Here is a 19,648-nt window from a genome sequence, read left to right as displayed (position 1 = left end):
CCCACTTTCGGGGAGACACCCCCCTCCCCCCAAAATCCAGCTCCAGGAGGCTGAGCGGGGGGAGCAGCGAAGCTGTTTTGGTGACCGAAAAGCACCCCCGTGTCCCCAGCACTGTCCCCAGCAGCCACCATCAGCCCCCACCAGCCGTGACTGAGGGGCGTGAGACGAAGCAAAGCCCCCCTGAGCTCTGGGTGCCCCCGGACCCCCATCGCCAACCCTGGGGTGACGTCCTGCGGGGGGGAGCGGGCTCGGTGCTGGTGACACCACGGTTGGTGATAGCACGTGCCAGCGCACGGGGCCGAGGGGAGGAGGCCCGGGACTGGCGCCAGGGGTGGCTTTATCAATTAGCAGGTGGAGGTAAACAGCGCGGTAATTACAGCCAGGGAGGATGATGCTAAACTGGGAAGGTGTTACCGACACCGGTGAGGACAGGGGATTAGCAAGGCTGGGGGGACACAGAGACGGGTGGGCAACCAGCGGGGCCGAGGCGTGGGTGGGAGGAAGAGGAAGGATGGAGGGAGGTTGGTGTCGGGAAGGTTTTGCTGGCGGTTCCTGCTTCCAGCCGGGACACGCTGCTGCTCCCGGCCACCGCTGTCCCCACTGGTGCCCTACGCCAGCACCTCAGGGACGGTGGGGAAGGGCTGGCGCAGAGCTGGGACAAGCAGGTCCTGGCATCTGGGCATCCTGATGGCCACGGGGCTTGGGGAGCACCTTCCGTGGAGGCTCTGCCCCGCATGTCACCTTGGCATGTGCCGGGGGGGCGAGTCTGGGCCCTTCTTCCGAAACACGCTGCTGAGAGCGGAGGTGGGACCTGCCACCCCAGCCAGACATGGGGACGAAACAGGGGGACAGGTCCATGTGGTGCTGGCACAGGGTGGGACAGGAGGGTCGGGCGATCCAGACACCATGCAGACCTTCTGCAGTTGTCTCCTGCTGGGGCAGTGGGAGAGGTTGAGCCGGTGGCCGGAGGCTGAAAAGATCTGGGAGGGATCCCACCACCATCAACATCTACCAGCTGCAAACCGGAAGATTCTGGGTGCAGGTCCTCGTCGCTCCCATCCCAGGGAGGGGGTCTCGGCTCTTGGTGCTCCTCCTCAGAAGCAAATCCCATCCCGTGGAGAGCTCTTGGGTTTCAATAACAGTTTGCAAAGCCTCCAAGACCCTCAGCGGAGAGGAGCGAGGCGGTGGTGGCCTCCTCTGGAACCCGGAGCCGCCGTCGAGAAGGGAAAGGCAGCAAGTTGTGTTGAGCTGGTACGTGACTGGCAAGCCCTTCCCTCCTCCCCAGAACACAGATAGCCCAGAATGGGGATGGAAAGTGCCGTGTTTCCGTAGCAACCAACATTTTTCGTGCAAGGTGCTGCACGCGCTCCACGCGTTTTGCCACCCAAGGGTGCTCCTCACCTTCCTGCTCCATGCAACGGGGGGGGGTCCTGCCTGGTGGGACGCCTGTGCCCGGGTGGCAGAGCAGGTCCCCAGCCCGGCACCAGGGTCAGGTTGCCCCGTTGACACCTGGTGGGCTCCTTCCCTCCTCCTCGCCCGCAGTGAAGGAGCCCAAAGTGTTGGAGCAATGTTGGGTGGCTCCTCACCATGGCACGGTGATGCCAGTAGGGCATCTCCCATGGCACCGCTTGCCCATGCCCACCATCTCCAACGTATTCCACCACAAGCCACCAGTAGAGATGGGCGCAACCACCACCACAGCACCCTCAGACGATGCTGGGGACCGTGGTGGCTCTCCCCGTGCCATCATCCGTGTCTGTGGTGGTTCCATTTCCTACCCGTCCACCTGGGCTTGTCCGAGCCACGTGAGGGGACACCGTGGGGACCGGTGGCTCCAAAACCAACACGCAGCCCCCAATCACTGCGGGAACTTCCGAGATGCTCAGAGCACCGAGGGAAGGGCAGCTCTGGCTCACCCTGACCCCGCGCCATGGACGGCAGCCCCCGCCGTCCCTCCTGCCCCCCGCCGAATCCGGCAGCCGCTCCGGCCTCGTCTTAATGGTCACCGATGGCTCAGCAACCCAGGAATCCACTCGGGGACGCAGGAGCCCACCCGATGCAGCGCCTGTGGGCTCCAGAGCCGATTCCCCCGATGCCACGAGGTCCCATCCAGGGCCAGACGTGCCAGGAGTCACCGGGCGGCCACCCCCAGGTTCCCCCCGAAATTAAACTTTCTCCAAGCCGGGGAGTTCAGCGGAACCCTGGGATGGGCAGAGATGGCGGGAGCAGCAGCTCCTCTCCGGGACGCAAATTGAAAAACAGGGAAATTTGACGGCGATGCTGATACCACTACACCCCGGGAATACCGGGAAAGACCACGATGCCAACGCCGGGAAAGACCACGATGCCAACACCGGCCACCAACGAGCCCTGGGGAAAAGGGAAGTTTGAGGGACACTCAACCACCCTGGTCATGTCCCAGCCCAGTAAAACTGGAACCCCCGCGCACCAAGGAGACCCCCAGACCCTCATCATCCTCCAGCACCGTCCCAGCTCCAGGAAAACCAAGGCTCCAGCCCCGTCCCTAGGGAAGGATTGAACCATGGCGGGCCGCCACCCATGCGCCCGCTCTCCGAATATCCGCTCGCCTCATCCCATTCCTTCTCCGTACAAGCTCCGGCTCTGAAACCCGACGGGTTATTTTTAACCCGAGCGACCCAGCCCGGCCAAAATCCCTTCTCCGCTCTCCACCCAGGGCCATTTGGCCGGCGAAAGGCGCGGGGGCTAATTACCGGCTGAAGCGGCGCGATCCTCTTTGGCCCACCGTTATCCGACAGACGCAAACCCTGGCGAAACCGGTGCCGGGGTCAAGGCGGCGGCGACGGCACGAGCCCGGGGTGTGGGGGGGGGAAATAAGACGCAAGGTCAAGGGCAAGCCAAGGCTGCGGAGGTTTGGGGGTGGGGGGGACACACACGACACTTTAAGGCGCACTGTGTTCTCCACGTGGCTGGGAAAAGGGGGGGACACCAGGAGGGAGCCGGTCGCCTTCGGGGTCGCCCTGCATCCTGGCCGGCTGGTCTCGACACGGTGTCCTGCGAAGAGAACCGAAGGAGAAGGAAAGGGGGCGGGGGGAGGGGGGGAGGGTGCTGAGAAAAAGTTGGGTTATTTAAAAAAAAAAATAATTTAAAAAAATCATACAAAACCCCCCCAAAATTTAAGAAAATACAACACTAGAAAAAAAAAATATATATATACAAACAGGTTCCAAAGTCGCCCGTAATGAGGCACAGCACCCACCGTCCTACACATTTCGAGCCATTTTAACACCCCCTCTTCCATATCAGAGACTTTTTTTTTTTTTTTTTTTCCAAACCAACATAGATCTTTCTTTTTTTTAAGCAAGGTAAAATAAAGATATTTACTACAGCTTTTGATTGTCAGCAAACACAATATATTTACTGCATTAGCATTTGCTCACAGTGCAAATGGTACAACAATACATCAGTTCAATATTTCTGATTTTTTCCCTTAAAAATGCTGTATGCATTAACTATCATATTTGCATTACAACATGACAAATGAGCAAATGAAATGTGTGTGAAAATTATCACCTTTTCACAATATCAAGCATAATTTTTTTTTTTTTAACCTTAGTATAAGGTACTATAAATCCAAGAAATAAAAACATCCACAAAATATATTACATCTGGTATGATTTTTTTTTTTTTCTCTAAGTACTCAACTTTATACAAAAGTCTTTCAAAAAATATCATTCCCTTAGGTTTGTGTGGTTAAACCTGATTGTGTTTTTTTTTTTTTTTCTGTTCCTTTCGGTTCACATAAATTAGACTGCATTCTTTCTCTTCTCTTTATTTTTTGTACGTTTTTAATGTGTTTTGTGTTTTTTGTTTTTTGTTTTTTTGTTTTTTTTTCACATGCAGACATCAAACCTGGATAGCACGACCTTTTGGCAACAAAGATTTTTTTTTTTTTAAAGTCATTATTATTTTTGCTTAGTTTAGCTTAAATGTCTGAGCACAGTTTTATTAAAACAAAAGAAGAAAAAAATCAGAGCAGTCATGCAATGACATGCACATACCAGAAGGAGAAAGGAAAAAAAAAAAAATAATAAAATAATAAAATAGAGGACTAATTGATTTTTTTCTCCTCCGTAGTTGGTTGGTTGGTTTAAAGTGACCAAATAAAATAAAATAAAAATATCTCACATTATAAAAAGTATTCAGCAAAATACTGGGGTGTGTTGGTGGTTGGTTTTTTTTTTTCTGCATTTCTGTAAAGAATTTCCCTTCTGCTGGGGAAAAAAAAAAAGAAAGAAAAAGAAAGAAAAAAAAAAAAAACCAAAAACAAAACCCAAACAAACCCAAAAGCTGCTGCCGGGATATCGCTCCCCGCCGCCCCCCGAAGTTGCGGGGGACCCGCAGAGCCGCCCCCCGCCCCGCCAGCCCGGCTTTGGGGGGGCCCGAGCCCGCTTACCTCCGCCGCGGGGAACCGGTGCTTGCGGGGGGGGGGGACACACAGGGGGAACTACAGGAGAGGGGGGCGCAGGGGGGGCGGATCCGGGCCCGGCCGGGCAGAGAGGAGCCGGATCGGCTCCATCCATCCATCCATCCCCGCCCGAGCGGGTGGGATCCAGGAGGGCCCGATCCTGAGCAGCCCAACCCTCAGGGGAACCGGGAGAGTCGGATCCAGGAGGAGGGCCCGATCCTGAGCAGCCCCAGGAGAACCGGGAGGGCCCGATCCTGAGCAGCCCAACCCCTTTGGGAACCGGGCGGGTTCGGAGCCGGCTACCTGGGATCCAGCTCAGTCGGGATCCCGGGAATCTACAACCCGGCTCCGGGCCAAGCCGGGTGCGGGAGAGCCGGGAGATGCGGGATCCGGGCGGGCTGGAGCCGGGAAAACCGGCTCCGGGCAATCCGGGTACGGGCAGGCGGGATCCGGGCGGTGCGGGTAATCCAGGTGCGGGAAGCAGGGATCCGGGCACCAGGGTGCGGGAAAGCAGGGATCCGGGTGAGCCGGGTGCGCCGGGTGCGGGTAGCCAGGACCCGAGTGGTGCGGGTCAGGAGGATCCGGGTGCGGGTAGCCGGGACCCAGGCAGTGCGGGTGTGGGCAATTCGGGTGCGGGTAGCCCAGACGTGGGCAATCCGGGTGCGGGCAACCCAGCCCCGGGCAGTGCGGGTGCTGGCAGCCGGGATCCAGGCAGTGCGGGTGCTGTCGATCCAAGTGCAGGCAGGATCCTGGTGCGGGCAGCCTGGCCCCAATCAATCCGGGTGCGGGCAAAACGGACCCGTGCAGCACAGCCCCCCCCCCAGCTCCGGCATCCTGAACCCGGTGGGGTGAGACACCCCCCCCCGGAGTGGTGCGAAGGGCAGGAGAGAAGATGGGGTGCCACCGCGCCGCTCCCCGCGGTCCCTCAAGCGCACGTGGTGACGGCGGGGGCGAGGGCGACGGGGGGCGAGGTGGCGGCGGCAGCGGCGGCGGCGGGGGGCGCGGTGGGGGGTTGCCCAGCCGAACCCTTCTCGGCCTTCTTCTCCTTCTGCTTGAGGTGGATCTTGGCGTGCCGCTTGCGCTCGTCGGAGCGGGCGAACTTGCGGCCGCAGAACTCGCAGGCGAAGGGTTTCTCGCCGGTGTGGGTGCGGATGTGGGTGGTGAGGTGGTCGCTGCGGCTGAAGCTCCGCATGCAGATGCGGCACTGGAAGGGCTTGTGGCCCGTGTGGATGCGGAGGTGGCGGGTGAGCTCGTCGGAGCGGGAGAAGCGGCGGTCGCAACCCTCGGCGGGGCAGGCGTGGGGCCGCTCGTGGAGCGGCGTCTTGCTGGGCCGGTTGGGATACTTGCGGGGTCGGATGGGCTTGAGGGTGAGGGGTGGCTGCGGCAGCCCCCCGAAACCCGGGTGGATCTGCTTGTCCTTGAAGGCCTTGATGGTCTCCAGCGGGGTGATGGGGGGCGGGTTGACGCGGATGGGGTCCAAGCTCTGGAAGGGTTTGTGCTCCGTGATGGTGCCCATGTCGTTGGGGTGGTGGTAGAGGTTATAGTCTGGGATCATGGGGAAGAGGTTGCTGTCCAAGGCGGGTTTGGCCGCCTGGTAATCCTGGGGGGAGTAGGTGAGGCCGGGGTTGCTCTGGGGTCGTGGAAGGAGACGGGCTCCGGGTAGAGGTCACTGCAGGAGGAGTAGGGCGGCAGCGCGGGGTACATCTGGTCCACCTCGCCCTGCGGCGGCCCCATGCTGCCCGCCGAGCTCTGCGTGCTGGTGAGCGCGCCCGAGGACGGCGGCACCCCCAGGATGCCCGCGCTCATCAGGCTGATGATGTTGTCCTGGCACCAGTTGGAGGGCGAGTCGAAAGCGAATTTCCCCAGGTAGGTGACAGTCTTGTTGCCCGGGGCGGGTTGAAAAGTCCCCGAATAGGAGGACAGTTCCTGACCGGCCTTTTCGTTCGCTAAGCCAATGTCCATAACATTATCTGCAAAGTGCAAGAAAAACGGGCCAGGGTGAGCCGGGGGGGGGGGCCGCACCGCCCCGGGGGGGAGAGCACCGGGGATGCACCGGGGATGCTCCGGCCCCCCCCGGCCCCGCTCCCTCCTACCCCTCGCTGCTTTCCTCTCCCCCCCACCCCCGCCCCGCGGCGCTGCCTACCGGGGGTCCCGGCGATGCGGGGCCGGGCTGCCGCCCCCGCCACCAGCCGGGATGCCCCCCGCGGTGGGGGGGGGGGGGGGGGGGGGAGGGGGGGCGCACACACACACACACCGGGCGGGGGGAAGGAGGTACCTGCGGTTACAGGTAGGCTTCCTCCCCGTCCAGCCCCGCCGACGCCGTTACCGACTCGCCGCCTTCCCTGCGCCGAGCCCCGGCGAAGAGAAACACGGGGGGGGGGGGGGGATCGGTTTAGCCCGGGACAGGCGGGGAGCCCCCTCCCGGCCCTCGGCGCTCACCTGTGCCCCCCACGTCCGCCTGTGTGTGTGTCCGTGTGCCCCCCCGTCCCCGCCTCCCCCCCCCCCCGGCTCCCTCCCCAAAACCCCACGCTCCGGGAAAGTCGGCGCCGCGTCCCGGGGAGCCGCTGCGGGGCTCGGGGCGGGGAGGCGGAGGGGGGGGGGGGGGGCGGCCACGCGTGTCCGCGGCGCCTCCGCACCCGCGCGGATCCCGGGGAAGGTGTGGGGGGGGACGACCTGGCCGTCTCCCCACCCCCCCCGGTCGTGTGTCCCCCACCCCCCCACGCCGTGTTCTCCTCCCCACGGAGCCCAGCCGCCGTCCCCGTACCTGCGGCGGCGGCTCGGCAGCAGCGCTGCAGCGATCGGCGCGGAGACACGGCGAGGAAAGGGGTGGGTGGGTGCGGGGGGGGGGGTGGTGGTGGTGGTGGTGGTGGTGGGGAGGGGGGACGACGACGCTCCCCACAGCCCCAGCTCTTCCCTTCCCTCCGAGGCTCCATGACACTCTACCCACGGCGTCCTCCTCCTCGCCCCACCGCCCCCCCCCCCCCCGCTTTCTACCCCATTTTCCTTCCCCCCCCCCCCCCCCCCCAAACCTTACCTGCAGCCATCTGGTTGTAGTGAGCCACCGAGTCGCTGCTGCTGGAGAAGATATTCAAAGAGTTGGGGATCTCCTCTGGGTACAGATTGTCAGGCAATTGGTTCATCAAAGTGTTCATGGTCCCCGGCAGCTTCTCCAGTAGTTTGCCTGTCATAGCACTGGAGGAAAAGGCTGGTTCAACGTGGCTCCGAGCTCAGCTCCCGAGGAAACAACATCCGAGTGGCAAATCCGTGCGAGGGAAATCATGCAAGAGAAAAAAGTTGGGGCGGGGGGACCGGGGAAAAGGGGGGCGGGGGGGGGGGGAGAGCCGGGGTGGCGGCGGAGGAGGGGGCGCGGGGTGGGGGGGGTGGGGGTGGGGGGTGCGGTGTGCTGTCCTCCGTGGGTCCCTGGTGGTGTTTCCTCGGGGGGGATGGGGTGGTGGTGGGGGGGCGATCTGGCTGGCAGATGTGGTTGTAGAAGCGGGTGGGAGGATTTAACCCCTCCTCTCTCTCTCTCTCGCTCGCTCGCTCCCGCTCCCCGTCCCCCTCCCCGTCGTCCCCGTCCCCGCTCCCTCCCGCGCTCGGCTCCGCTCGCAGGTCCCCTCGCTGCCGCCCGACTGCTCCGCCGGGGACTCCGCAGCCCATTTATCCGGGCGGCGGGAGCGCTCCGTGACGTAGCTGCCCATATATGGACAGACAAAGCCGAGCCGAGGCCGAGACGTCACAATGGAAGCACCGCACAATGGAACATTAGAAAGCAGGAAGCGGGGCCGGCGCGCGCGCGCGCGCGGTACCGGGCAACGGGGAGAGCGGTGTCGGGCAACCTCCACCGGGCAACCACTATTGGGCACCGGGCAACCTCCACCGGGCAACCTGTATTGGGCACCGGGCACCGGGCAACCTCCACCGGGCAACTTGCACCGGGCACCGGGCAACCTGCACAGGGCATCGGGCACAGGGCACGGGGCACAGGGCAACCTGTACCAGACACAGGGCAACCTGCGCCGGCCACAGGATACAGGGCACCGGGCAACCTGTACCGGGCATCGGGCACGGGGTAACCTCTACCGGGCACCAGGCAACTTGCACCGGGCACAGGGCAACCTGCCTTGGGCATCGGGCAACCCGGACAAGGCACCCTGAACCGGGCACATTGCACCGGACATCGGGTACCGAACACCGGGCACAGGGCGGGGGTCCGTCCCTCCGCACTCACACTCCACTCGCCCAGCGATGTCGCCCCCCCACCCGGGGCTGACCGGTGGCGGCATCTCCAAGCCCTGCCTGCCCGGATCGTTGCCCCCCCGGGAAGGAGCGGGGGCGAGGGGCAGCCCGCCCCCGCCGTGCCGGTCCCCGCGTCCTCCCCCGGCGATGCTCGGAGCCAAGCTCCTACCGGGAGATTTTATCCCCCGTGGAGAACAGGAGGAGGCGGCGGGGCCGGCGGGGAGGAGGAGGAGGAAACCGGCCACAAACCCCGTCCCGCAGCCCGGGAGATCCCGCAGCCCGGGAGAAGCGGGATGGGAGACGTGCGGGGGAAACGGCAGCGCCGGGAATTCGGTGGGAAGGGAGAGGGTCAGCGGGGAAAGCGCTGGAGCTGCGGAAGCCTAAAATTCCTTCCCGAGCTAGTGGTGACAGAGGAGATGGCTCTGCACCCAGCTGCCCCCCCCCGCCCCGGCTCCCCATGCCCCGGGTCCCGTGGAGAGCAGTGCTTTGAATACTTTTAAAACAGGTAACACTTGTTGGTCGCCTGTGATTTTAACCTCACCTCCCCCCCCCTTTTAAAAAGTTTGGCACTTCCAAGGCGTCAGTAATTAGGTGGTTTCGTGCTAAGTGTGCCAACTGATGCTATCTTTAAAACCCTCCGAGTTATATAGCAAATGTATGGAAAAATGCTGTGTTGCAATAGCTCCACTTACCCAATTCCTGCAGGGCCGGCTTTGCAATGGGAGTGAAATCCGTGCTACGGGAGTGCTGCAGCTGGAGGGGACCGGGCACTGCGGAGGGGGGGGGGAACACCCGGGGGGGGGTGGTGGTGGCGGGGGGGAGGGCTGGGGAGGAGGGTGCCAGGGCTGCGAGGCCCGGGGACCTTCGCCTTGCGGTGCCAGCAGTCTCTGGGTTTGGGGGGTGGGGGGAGTGTGTGGGATGCTATGGAGGGGGGGAGCATGTACCGGGAGTTGAGGGGAGGGGGGGCAGTGAGCCCCCACGGTGGCCTGTTTGTGAGTGCGGGGAGGGGTGGTCCATGTGCTCGTATTCACTTCAGGGCCCCTCATCCACTTCAAGGCCCCCCCCCATCTACTGCAGCCCCCCACATCCACTGCAGCCCCCTATCCACTGGTGCCCCCCCCCCCCATCGGCTGCAGCCCCTCCATCCATTGCAGTGGCCCTCATCCATTGCAGGATCTCACTTTCATTAGAAGCAACCCCATCCTGTGCAGAGCCCCCTCATCCTTCACAGACCCCCCCATCCTTCGAAGACCCCCCCTCCTTCACATACACCCCCCCATCCTTTGCAGGACCCCGCTTTCATTAGAAGCGCCCCCATGCTGTGCAGAGCCCCCCTCATCCTTCACAGACCCCCCCATCCTCTGCAGACCTACTCCATCCTTCGCAGATCCCCCCATCCTTCGAAGACGCCCCCCCATCCTTCACAGACCCCCCCATCCTCTGCAGACCCCCTCCTCCTTCGCTGACCCCCCCCATCCTTCACAGACATCCCCATCCTCTGCGGACCCCCTCCTCCTTCGCTGACCCCCCCATCCTTCACAGACACCCCCATCCTTCCAGACCTCCTCCTCCTCCTTCGCAGACCCCCCCCCGACCCTTCACATCCCACCCCCACCCCTTGCAGCCCCCCTCCATCCCTCTCACCCATCTCCCCCCCATCCTTTGCAGCGCACCCCCCCTTCCTTTTGCACCCCCCTCCATTTACACCCCCCCCATGGCACCCCTCTAGGCGCAGTCGTCCCCCCCCCAATTCCAAACACTCCCCCCAACAAACAACCCCCCCCTTCCCCCGCCCGCCCCGCCCGTGGCCCGGCGCGGCCCGGGGGAGCTCGGCGGCGGCGGCGGCGGCGGCGGGGGGGGGGAGGCAGCGGGGCGGTGGCGGCGGGCGGGCGGCCGAGGGGAAGCACCAAACAAGGTCTGGATCCGGCCCCGCCTCCGTTGCCTTCTTTGGCGACCGGTTCCGGCTCCCCGGCGATGGGGAGGTGCGGGGCGGGTGCGGGGGACAGACGGGACCCACCGCCCGCAACAGCCCCCCCCCCGGGCAGCACCGCCCCGAGCCGGGGGGAGTGGGTGGGGGTGGAGGGTCCCGCCGAGATTTCACCCCCCCCCAGCTTTTCCCCATTCCCACGGTGGGGGCCCGGCTGCGTCCGCGCTGCCGGCGATGCTGCGGGTCGTGCCTGGCTCCCACGGCCCCACGCAGGGGCACCCCCCCACCCCCCGCAAAATCGACCCACTTCCCTCCCGCCCCCCGACCGCTAAAGCGTGTCCGGCGACACCACCAGCGCTGCTTTCCAGTTCCTCCAGTCTTCACAGCGGCCTCCAGACTTTACGACTGGGCCTTACTGGTGAGGCTTGCGTGGGGAATTGCTGCACCGGAGCAAGCAGGCACTGGCCCAGCTCCTTGCCCCTCATCCCAGTGGGTACCAGGTGGCCCAGCCCCACATTTGGCTTGTACCCACCCAGGTGGGTATGTGCCCCCCGCCCCATGGGGAGAGGGGTGACGGTGCCACGGGACCATGAACACGCACCCCTTCCTCGCCCCGAGTGGGATCTTCTCCCCGCCGGGAACGCAGCCGTCTCCCCCCCCCCGCCAAATCCAGGCGCAGCGATAACACCCCAAACCCCCCACGGGGTGGGGGGTTTAAGCCTGGTTTACATAAAGGCCCGGTTTACACCAGGAGCTGGGCCGGAGGGAGGGGTGCCGCTAACCCCAGCCCGGGAGAATGGACGGACGGACGGACACCGGCTCGGTTACTAGCAGCAGTTTGGTGCCAATTGATGGGGAACGGCCCTAAGCCAAAATAAACCGAAGCAGCCTTAGACTGGCATGAAAACGGCCGCGTGGGGGGTTGGACTGGCTTCGTTACAGCTCAGCTTAATGGGTCGGAGCGTCCTGAGCACAGTAGTTTACCTAAAGGGAGAAAAAAAAAAATTTAAAAAAAAAAAGTCTCACCTGGGATGCTCTGAATGGTTTTAAACTATGGCTTGGGCTGGATGGAGTCGGCAGCCGAGAGCTTTCGCTTATTTTGGTCGTCCCGCACGCCTGCCTCTTAGGCCACGTGAACCCCCTCCTCATCGGGGTGTCTCAATAACCGCTGACATCGGTGATTTCACGCCTGAAATGCTGCGGTTCCCTCCTCAGAGCCGAGGCAGAGTGTCCCACGCCACTGCCCCTGCCTTTTCAAAAGCTCCTCACCTTAACGAAGGCAGGAAGGCAGAGCTGGCCCAGCCTCCAGCGTTGGCCCCCGAACCGGCTGCCTCGTTAACCCCAGAGATAGATAACGGGAGGAATAATCGCGCCGTGACGTGAGCCCAACCTGCCGCCCGCCTCCGTCCCCCTGCGCCTCGGCTGTGCAGAGCACGGCACAAGCCCTGACATTATTTAAGTGTCCCAGCCAGGTTCAGCCCCCACGGGACCCACACCAGGGATGTGCTGGCACCTTTTGTTTCACCGGAAAACCACCCGTGAGAGCCCCGAGAGCCCCCCAACTCCCGCTGCCCCCCATCCCCTTTTGAGCCCGTGGGATGCTGAGCGCCAGAGATGCGCACCCATCCCCGTGCACGGGGTGCCGAAACCCGGCCGGCACCCCGAGGGGACCGTGGCCGTGTCCCTCTGGGTGCTGTCAGGTGATTTCTCCCCGCTACTTCTCGGTCTTGTGACCGGGCGCTGCCACCCGCCGGGTGACTCATGTGCCGCGAGTCCCGCAGGTGCACCGGGCTCTGCCGCTGCCGGGGTGAGAGGCCACGCCGCTCACCGGCCCTCCGGGGACCGCCGGGGCTTTTAAAAGGGGAACTATTCAGGTTTTTTTCACCTAATTAATGTCAGCATAGATGTACTTTATGCTGACACGAGCCTGGTTTTCCTGCCTCGTGGCGAGGCGGATGGGCCGCGCGTTCCCGTTGAAATGGTGCCTAAACCTTGCGGGTGGCCTGGGGTCTTGAGCTGAGCTTGGGCAGAGCCAAGCCTCAGGGGCTGGGGGACACAAGGAGATGCTCGTCACCACCCCACCGCGTGGTTCGGTGTCTCAGGAGCTCTGGCAGCCTCTGCACGGTGCTCGGCCGGGGGTTGAAGGCTCCGGGCACCCCCGTGGTGGTGGTGCCTCCGATCCTGGATTACGGAGGGTGCTCAGCCACGAAGCTTGAGGGACGTAGATGAGCACAACACGGAGGCTTTGCTCCCCCAGCCCCTCGGATTTGCTGTAGATGTAAATCTGGAGCTGGTAAGGTCACAGAGTCGTAAACAGAGCGTGGCTGGTTGGGGACCTGAAAGGTCACCCACCTCCTACCCCCGGGCGTGACTGTGCCGGGGCCACACGCGTGGGTGGCTGCTTGGATGGTCGACAACACGAGCTCTTCTCGAGCGGCTTGGAGAAAGGAGGGGAACAAATAAACCCCGAGCCTTTCAGCCACCCCAAACCACGAGGTGGGTGTCGCGGAGGTATCTGATGAAGCCGCCGCTGCCGCCGCCGCCGCCGTTTCCCAGGGCCGCGAGTGTTTTGTCGGCGAGCGGGGAAGGTTGCGCGGGTGGGATGCGGTGCTTTCGGGGGCGTCGGCAAACACCAGCCGCCCAGATGGGGCAGATCGTCGGCAGCGATTTATTCTGCTGCTCAGACGGGGCAGATCGTCATCAGAAATTTATTCTGTTGCCCAGATGTGCCAGATCACGAGCAGCAATTTATTCTCCGGGCAACACAGGGCCTGGACTTGAGAGATGCTCAGCACTGGCAGGGATGAGATTCAGGGTAAATCTCTAATTTCTGGAGGAGGAGAGACTTTCCCTGCTGCTCCTGGGCGTGGGAATTCCTCCTTTCAGGCCAGATTCTGGCTGGGAGAACTCCAGCCAGGAGAAACTGCCGGGCAGCCTTCTTGATGCCAGACCAACACCCTCCCGGCACGGCCTGCCTCCTTCCACCACGCCGTCTCCCTCCTCGCCGAGGTTTTCCTGATTTGCCTGCAAAAACTACACACCCTCCTCCTCCGGAAATATTCAGGAACGCTCGCACCGGAATATGCATGGCAAAGGGAGCCGGCTGGCCGCCTCCCTCCTCTTGCCGCGGGTGAAGGGGACCCGCCGGCAGAATTTGCTGCCCTTGGGACGTCGCCCTGTGCTTTGCCGGGTCGGTCCCCAAGGGCAAGTCCCCGTGTGCCGAACCCCAGGGCGGGCGGGGAGGGGGAGCCGGGCAGCGGGGTACCGCGGGAGCGCCGTGGGTGGCTGCCGCAGGCTCTTTCCTGCCTCAGTTTCCCCTGTGGCAAGAGGGAGATATCAGCCCTGCGTAGCAGCAATATAAAAAGCTGGAGGGGGGAGGGGGGGCAGGGAATGGAACCCCCCCCGGGGTGAAAAGCTGCGAACCAACCCCGAGGCAGCCCTGGGCACCCTGCGCAGGGAAATGCGTGGCCGGGGTCGGTCCCTGAAGGTGGCAGCGCCGGGAAATGGCTGGAGGCCATGGAAGCACCCGCAGCAGCATCGGAGGGTGCTGCTGCGGGGGTGGGGGCGGGGGTGGGGGGGATGCACCGCCTGCATCCCCCCCACCCCGGTCCCCACATCTTCCCACCCCATCCCCATTTCCCTCCCTCACCCCCCAGGGATGCGCCGGCTGCGTTACGCCGTCCCGAAGAGCGTCCCACGATTTTCCGCCGCTCTCAGGGCCTTGGGGGGGTGGGGGTGGGGGGGCGGCGATCCCGGTTTGCGGCTGCGAGGGGCACGCTGCCGTATGCACCGGGAACCTCTGGGTCACCTAAGTCCGAGACAGGTTTTGGTTTGCGAGCCCGGAGGTCTTTCCTGTTATTATCCCGCCCGCAGCAAGGGAACAATAGCGGTGGCGGCTGGCGCAGTGTGACCTGGAGATAAGGGGACGGAGTGATTAGCAGGAAAACTAAATAGTAGGTCCAGAGCGAAAAGCCATCCCAGGGGAGCAGCACCGCTGGGAATGACGGGGTTTCCAGCCGGAGGATCGCTAGGAGAGATCAGGCACGGAGGTAGCACAGGGCTGACGTTACGGGACAAGGACAAACCTCGGCATCGCGGCCTCCGGCAGAGACCCTGGAGTGACCTTGCAGCGCTGCAGCCCCAGCGAGGGGTTGGTAGAGATACCACAAAGGCTTTTTTTGACCTGAAACCAGGAAAAAAAAAAAAAAAAAAAAGAGGAAATGGATACTTGCGTTTTCAGCTCTGAAAACCGTGCCATGACACACAACCCGGGAGACGCGAGCGCTGGCGCAACCGTAGCGCGGCAGAGACTCTCCGAATCCACCGTATCCCCATGGCGGTGCTGGCGGAGGGGCTCAGCCTTGGGTGAAGGGGGCACAGAAGAGCTGGAAAAGCGGAGCGGGGGGTGAATCCTGGACCCCGCAGGGTCGGGATATCCATGCCGGGATGGATGGATGGACGGATGGGTGGATGCCCTCCCAGCTAGCCAAAGCCGAAGGCTGCGCAGCCTGGGAAAGCGCTGCTCCCGAGGGCTGCAGGGCTTTTGCTGTAACCACCGAAGGAGAAACTGGTGAGAGGCCAAAAAGGCGAAGGATCTGCACAACCATTGAAACCAGCCCGGGGGGAATTAGCCATTTCCTAGCAATGAGGAAATAGGAGGTTAGCTGAGGACCTGCAGGGCTGCGAGGAGGGAATGGGAAGCCGGTCCCTACCCGACAAGTGAGGACAAGCCGGCCGGGGGCTGCGGGCTGAGGCCGTCCTCTGCCCCTGGTGCAGGCGGGGGGGGGGGTGGCGCTGGCAGAGCCACTCAGCCACCCGGCACCTTCCACCACCCCTCTGGATGCCAACCCCGAGAGGCATCTGCCTCAACCCGCAGGCAGCCGGGAAAAAACAGGGCAGCACCGGGCACGGACCGGGAATGACGGATGTTTCCGGGCAGAATCAACGCCGGTGGGGGCCAGGACCCCCCCCCCATCAACAACCCTTTTGGGGTTTTGGTTTTTTTTTTTCTGTTCTACCGAGGAGCGTTCAGGGCAAACCACATCTGAAGATGCTCGTGGTGCCGGCGGAGCGGGTGAGGCTGGAGCTTCCCGCTGCCGCGGCTCGGCACGGACAAACCCAGCCCCAACCGCCCGGGAGAGCCAGCCGAAAGAGGAAACAAAACCCCAACGCAGTTTCTCCCCGTGGAGCATCCCTTGAACGCGGTATCCCGGGATGGCTGGCAGCGTCTCTGGGCAGAGCCGGGCAGGAGCAGCCGCTTGCCCTCAATAAAATCCGGCGTTTTCATCCCACTAGGCTGCAATACCCTGGCCAAACGGGATGGGGGGCTGGGACCCCCGAGCCAAACAAGCCCTAAGGGGGGGGGGTGGGCTCCTCCAGACAGCCCCACAAAGCTCCTCCGATGCTATGCAGCATTTCGGAGGCCCCAGTAAGAATTCCTTATGATTGCTAATTAGTGAAACCATCCTGCCAGGAGCGGCCTTGCTGCCTGCTGGTCCCCTCTGGGTGCTGGCACGGCAGGCAGAGGTGGGGACGCAGCCTTCCCCGCCTTTCCCTGTTACTTCAGGAGCCCCAAATTCCTGCCGTAGCCCAGGCTGCCTCTCCCAGGGCCCGCCCGGCCGCCGGGTCACCGCTCACGAGTGGCAGGGAGGTGACAGCAGCATCTGGCGCATCGTGGCCACCAGCGAAGGCAAGCAGCTAGCCATCACCAGCCCCACGGCACATGGGGGACCCCGACACTGGGGGCTTTGTGCGCCCACGGCACGAGGTTGCGGGCTCCCAGCTCAGCGCCGGGCACGGGAGCATCCCGCCAGCGGTGCCCATCACCCACCGGTGCCGCGAGCGTCCCTCCGCGGTGCCGTGGGGATGCTGATGCTCAACTCCCCTGGCAAAAAAAAAAAAAAAAAAAAAAAAAATCTCCTGCGTTGGCACCCAAAACAGGCAGCGTTGTTTATCCCCGCGTCCTGCCGCCGCGTCCCCACCGGCACATGGGGATTAACAATCCTGACCTATTTCCCGGGGGGGGGTTATGCAGCAAGGTTTAATTCACTGAATGCTTGAGGAGTGCATAAGATCTGCAGATATAGAGCCATTATGAAGTGCGAGATATCATTAATTAATTCACAGGTTGATATAGTTATGCGCTTAGATCATCCTCAGCTGATCCTGCTAATCCCTTCTTGTGCAAGTGCCTGTGCGAGGGGGAGCTGCTGCCTGGCATCGCTTTGCTCCCGGGGAGCTGGGTTGCCCCGACATCGTCCCCACATGCCACTGAGGCCGGGGGGTGCAAGGGGTGACCCCCCCAGTCCCTGTTCCTTAATATCCCCTGCCCCTAAACCTGCCTTTTCCCCAGGTGGTCCCACCGGAGGGGAGGTGCCTCCTGCTCTCCATCATCAGGGGAGGGGACCCAGGGCTGCCTCCCCTTCAGCCAGGGGCCGAAGCTTTTTCTCATTAGAGCAATTATTTCAATAATCATCGAAAATAGGTAATTATTACCCTGTTGATCGCATTTAGCACAGGCTTCCCCTGGCCTCCAGCCCAGTTTTGGGAAGAAACACCCCCCCAGTGTGCTGCTGGGAGCTGCTGGTGCTCACCAGGGGCATTCGATTTTCGCAAACTATTATTTTTTTTAAACCCCAAGTCTTCCCCTTCCTCACCCATCCCATCGAGCGGGGTGGGTTTGCGCTGGGAAGGAGCTGGAAGCGCCCAAACTGTCCTGGGGAGAGCAAAGGGGAGCCGGTGCCATCCCTAAGCCCTGCCCGGGGCTCGGCTCGCTGCCTCAACCGCCCCCCCCCAAATCCCTGGGACCGCGTGTTCCCGTGGGTCCGTGGCCTTTCAGCTCCCATGGGCTCTGCAAGGTGATGGGCACACGCCGGGATGCCCGGCAGAGGCAGGCGGAGATGCCGGCGGTGCCGTGGGTACCACGTTCCACCCCACCGAGCCCATCACACCTGAGCTTGCCCCGCTCTGGTTTTCTCCTGCCCCCCCCCCCCCCCCCCCCCTTCCTGGACCTTCAAACGAAAAAAACACAACAACAACAACAGCAACCAAAAAAAAAATACAAAAAGCCACGACAGTGGAAAGTCGAGCTAACAAATACAAATAAAACTTCCTCTGGATGCTAAAAATGACACGCGTAGACAGAGAGAGAAAAAAAAATAAATTATATCGGTGACAATAACAGAGCGTGGAGCTATTTCAGTGCTTGGGCTGTTCCATTGCAGCACTCGGCGCTGGGGTTGTGGCTGCCGAAAACCAGCCACTTCCCCAGGGACGTGACGTATTTCCTTTCCATCACAAACTGATTTAGAAGCAAAACTTTCTACATTTAGGCAGCGAGAGACTCAGCTTCTCTTTTCTCTCTCTCTCTCACTGATGGTGAGCGAATGGAAGGAGAGATAAAGGGGGTGGGACCAGCGTAAAGTGACTGTACGTGGCTTCCTCCTTTTTTTTTTTTTTCCCCTTCTTTCTTTCTAAATTATCAAAAAGCGAACCAAAAAAACCACAATTAATATTTTCCATGCCGTGAAGGCCTCGTGTGCATCCAAGTGAGAGTTTGCAGCTCCGGCCTGGCCGGTGCTCCTGCTGCGCCGCGTGTCTGGGTGCCCGGTGTGAGGCCAGGGGCGCCTCGTCCTGTGTCCTGGCAGGGGATCGTCCCACCGCAGTGCCCGCTGCAGCCACCTGGCCAGAGTCCTGCTTTGGACCATCCCCATCCCTGTCCCCGTCTCCTCCTCATCCCTATCCCCATCCTCTTCTTCACCCCCATCCCCATCTCCATCTCCATTCCCATTCCCATTCCATCCCCATCCCCATCTCTGTCCCTATCTCCATCTCCATCCCCATCCTTGTTCCCATCTTATCCCCATCTTCATCTCCATCCCATCCCCATCCTCATCTCCATCCCCATGCCCATGCCCATCTCCATTCCCATTCCATCACCATCCCATCGCACCCCATCCCCATCCTCATCTCCACCTCCATCCCCATGCCATCCCCATCCTCATCTCTGTTTCCGTTCCCATCCCATCCCCATCCTCATCCCATCCTCACCCTCATCACATCTCCATTTCCATCCCTGTCCCATTCCCATCTCCATTTCCATCCCCATCCCATCCCCATCCTCATCCCATCCCCATCTCTGTTTCCATTCCCATCCCATCCCCATCTCCATTTCCATCCCCATCCCATTCCCATCCCATCCTCATCCTCATCCCATCTCCATTTCCACCCCATCCCCATCTCCATCCCATCCTCATCCTCATCCCATCTCCATTTCCACCCCATCCCCATCTCCATTTCCATCCCCATCCCATCCCCATCCTCATCCCTTCTCTGTTTCCATTCCCATCCCATCCCCATCCTCATCCCATCCCCATCTCCATTTCCATCCCCATCCTCATCCCATCCCATCCCTTCCCCATCATCTCCATCCCCATCCCCGTCCCATCTCTGTCCTCATCCCCATCCTCATCCCCATCCTCATCCCATCGCACCCCCATCTCCATCCCCATCCCTACCCACATCCCATCCCCATCCTTGTCCCCGTTCCCATCAATGACACATGGCAGAAAGACGAGTTTGCCCTGGGAGAGCCGGCCTGGCTGGGACCAGGGAGACGCGGAGTGTGTCCAACCCCTCTCATCTCCAGCTCACATTAAAGCCCAGAACGATGGTGATAATTTCCTAGAAGGATAAACATCCGATCGCCTTTTCTCTCCCGGTCCACCAAAAATAAACACACCAGCCACAAGGAATTAAAGGCAGGGAGGAAAGGATGACTGTAGTTTGACTGCAGGATGTCAACAAAGCGTGACCTTTCATTTACACCGGTCCCTCCGCATTAACCTAACGGGCCAATTACACCCTCGACGGAGGGTAAGTATAGAGAAAGAGAAGGAGAAATCCAACTTTAGCAGACTTCCATGACATCTCTCAGTGTCATTTCCTCTGCTGCTAATTTTAGCGCCGATGGCAAGCCGGGCAGCGTGGTTTGTATTTTTTTTCTTTTTTTTTTTTTTTTTTTTTTCCCTGGGTTGTGG

At 61.7% G+C, this 19,648-nt stretch overlaps 1 protein-coding gene across 1 annotated transcript; it reads right to left on the bottom strand.

Moving 5' to 3' along the window:
- Positions 1-3,835: 3,835 nt before the first annotated feature.
- Positions 3,836-9,450, bottom strand: EGR3 (early growth response 3). Its single transcript, XM_063358802.1, is given in 4 exon segments — positions 3,836-6,076; positions 6,079-6,417; positions 7,482-7,639; positions 9,376-9,450. Coding segments are annotated over 3 exon segments (1,197 nt in total). The 5' UTR covers positions 7,636-7,639; positions 9,376-9,450; the 3' UTR covers positions 3,836-5,372.
- Between the last annotated feature and the right edge of the window lie 10,198 nt (positions 9,451-19,648).

The sequence above is a fragment of the Chroicocephalus ridibundus genome, chromosome 23, assembly GCF_963924245.1.
Source record: "Chroicocephalus ridibundus chromosome 23, bChrRid1.1, whole genome shotgun sequence".
Taxonomy (NCBI): domain Eukaryota; kingdom Metazoa; phylum Chordata; class Aves; order Charadriiformes; family Laridae; genus Chroicocephalus; species Chroicocephalus ridibundus.
The sequence above is the reverse complement of the archived record's forward strand: the minus strand, read 5'-3'. Positions and strand labels throughout refer to the sequence as shown.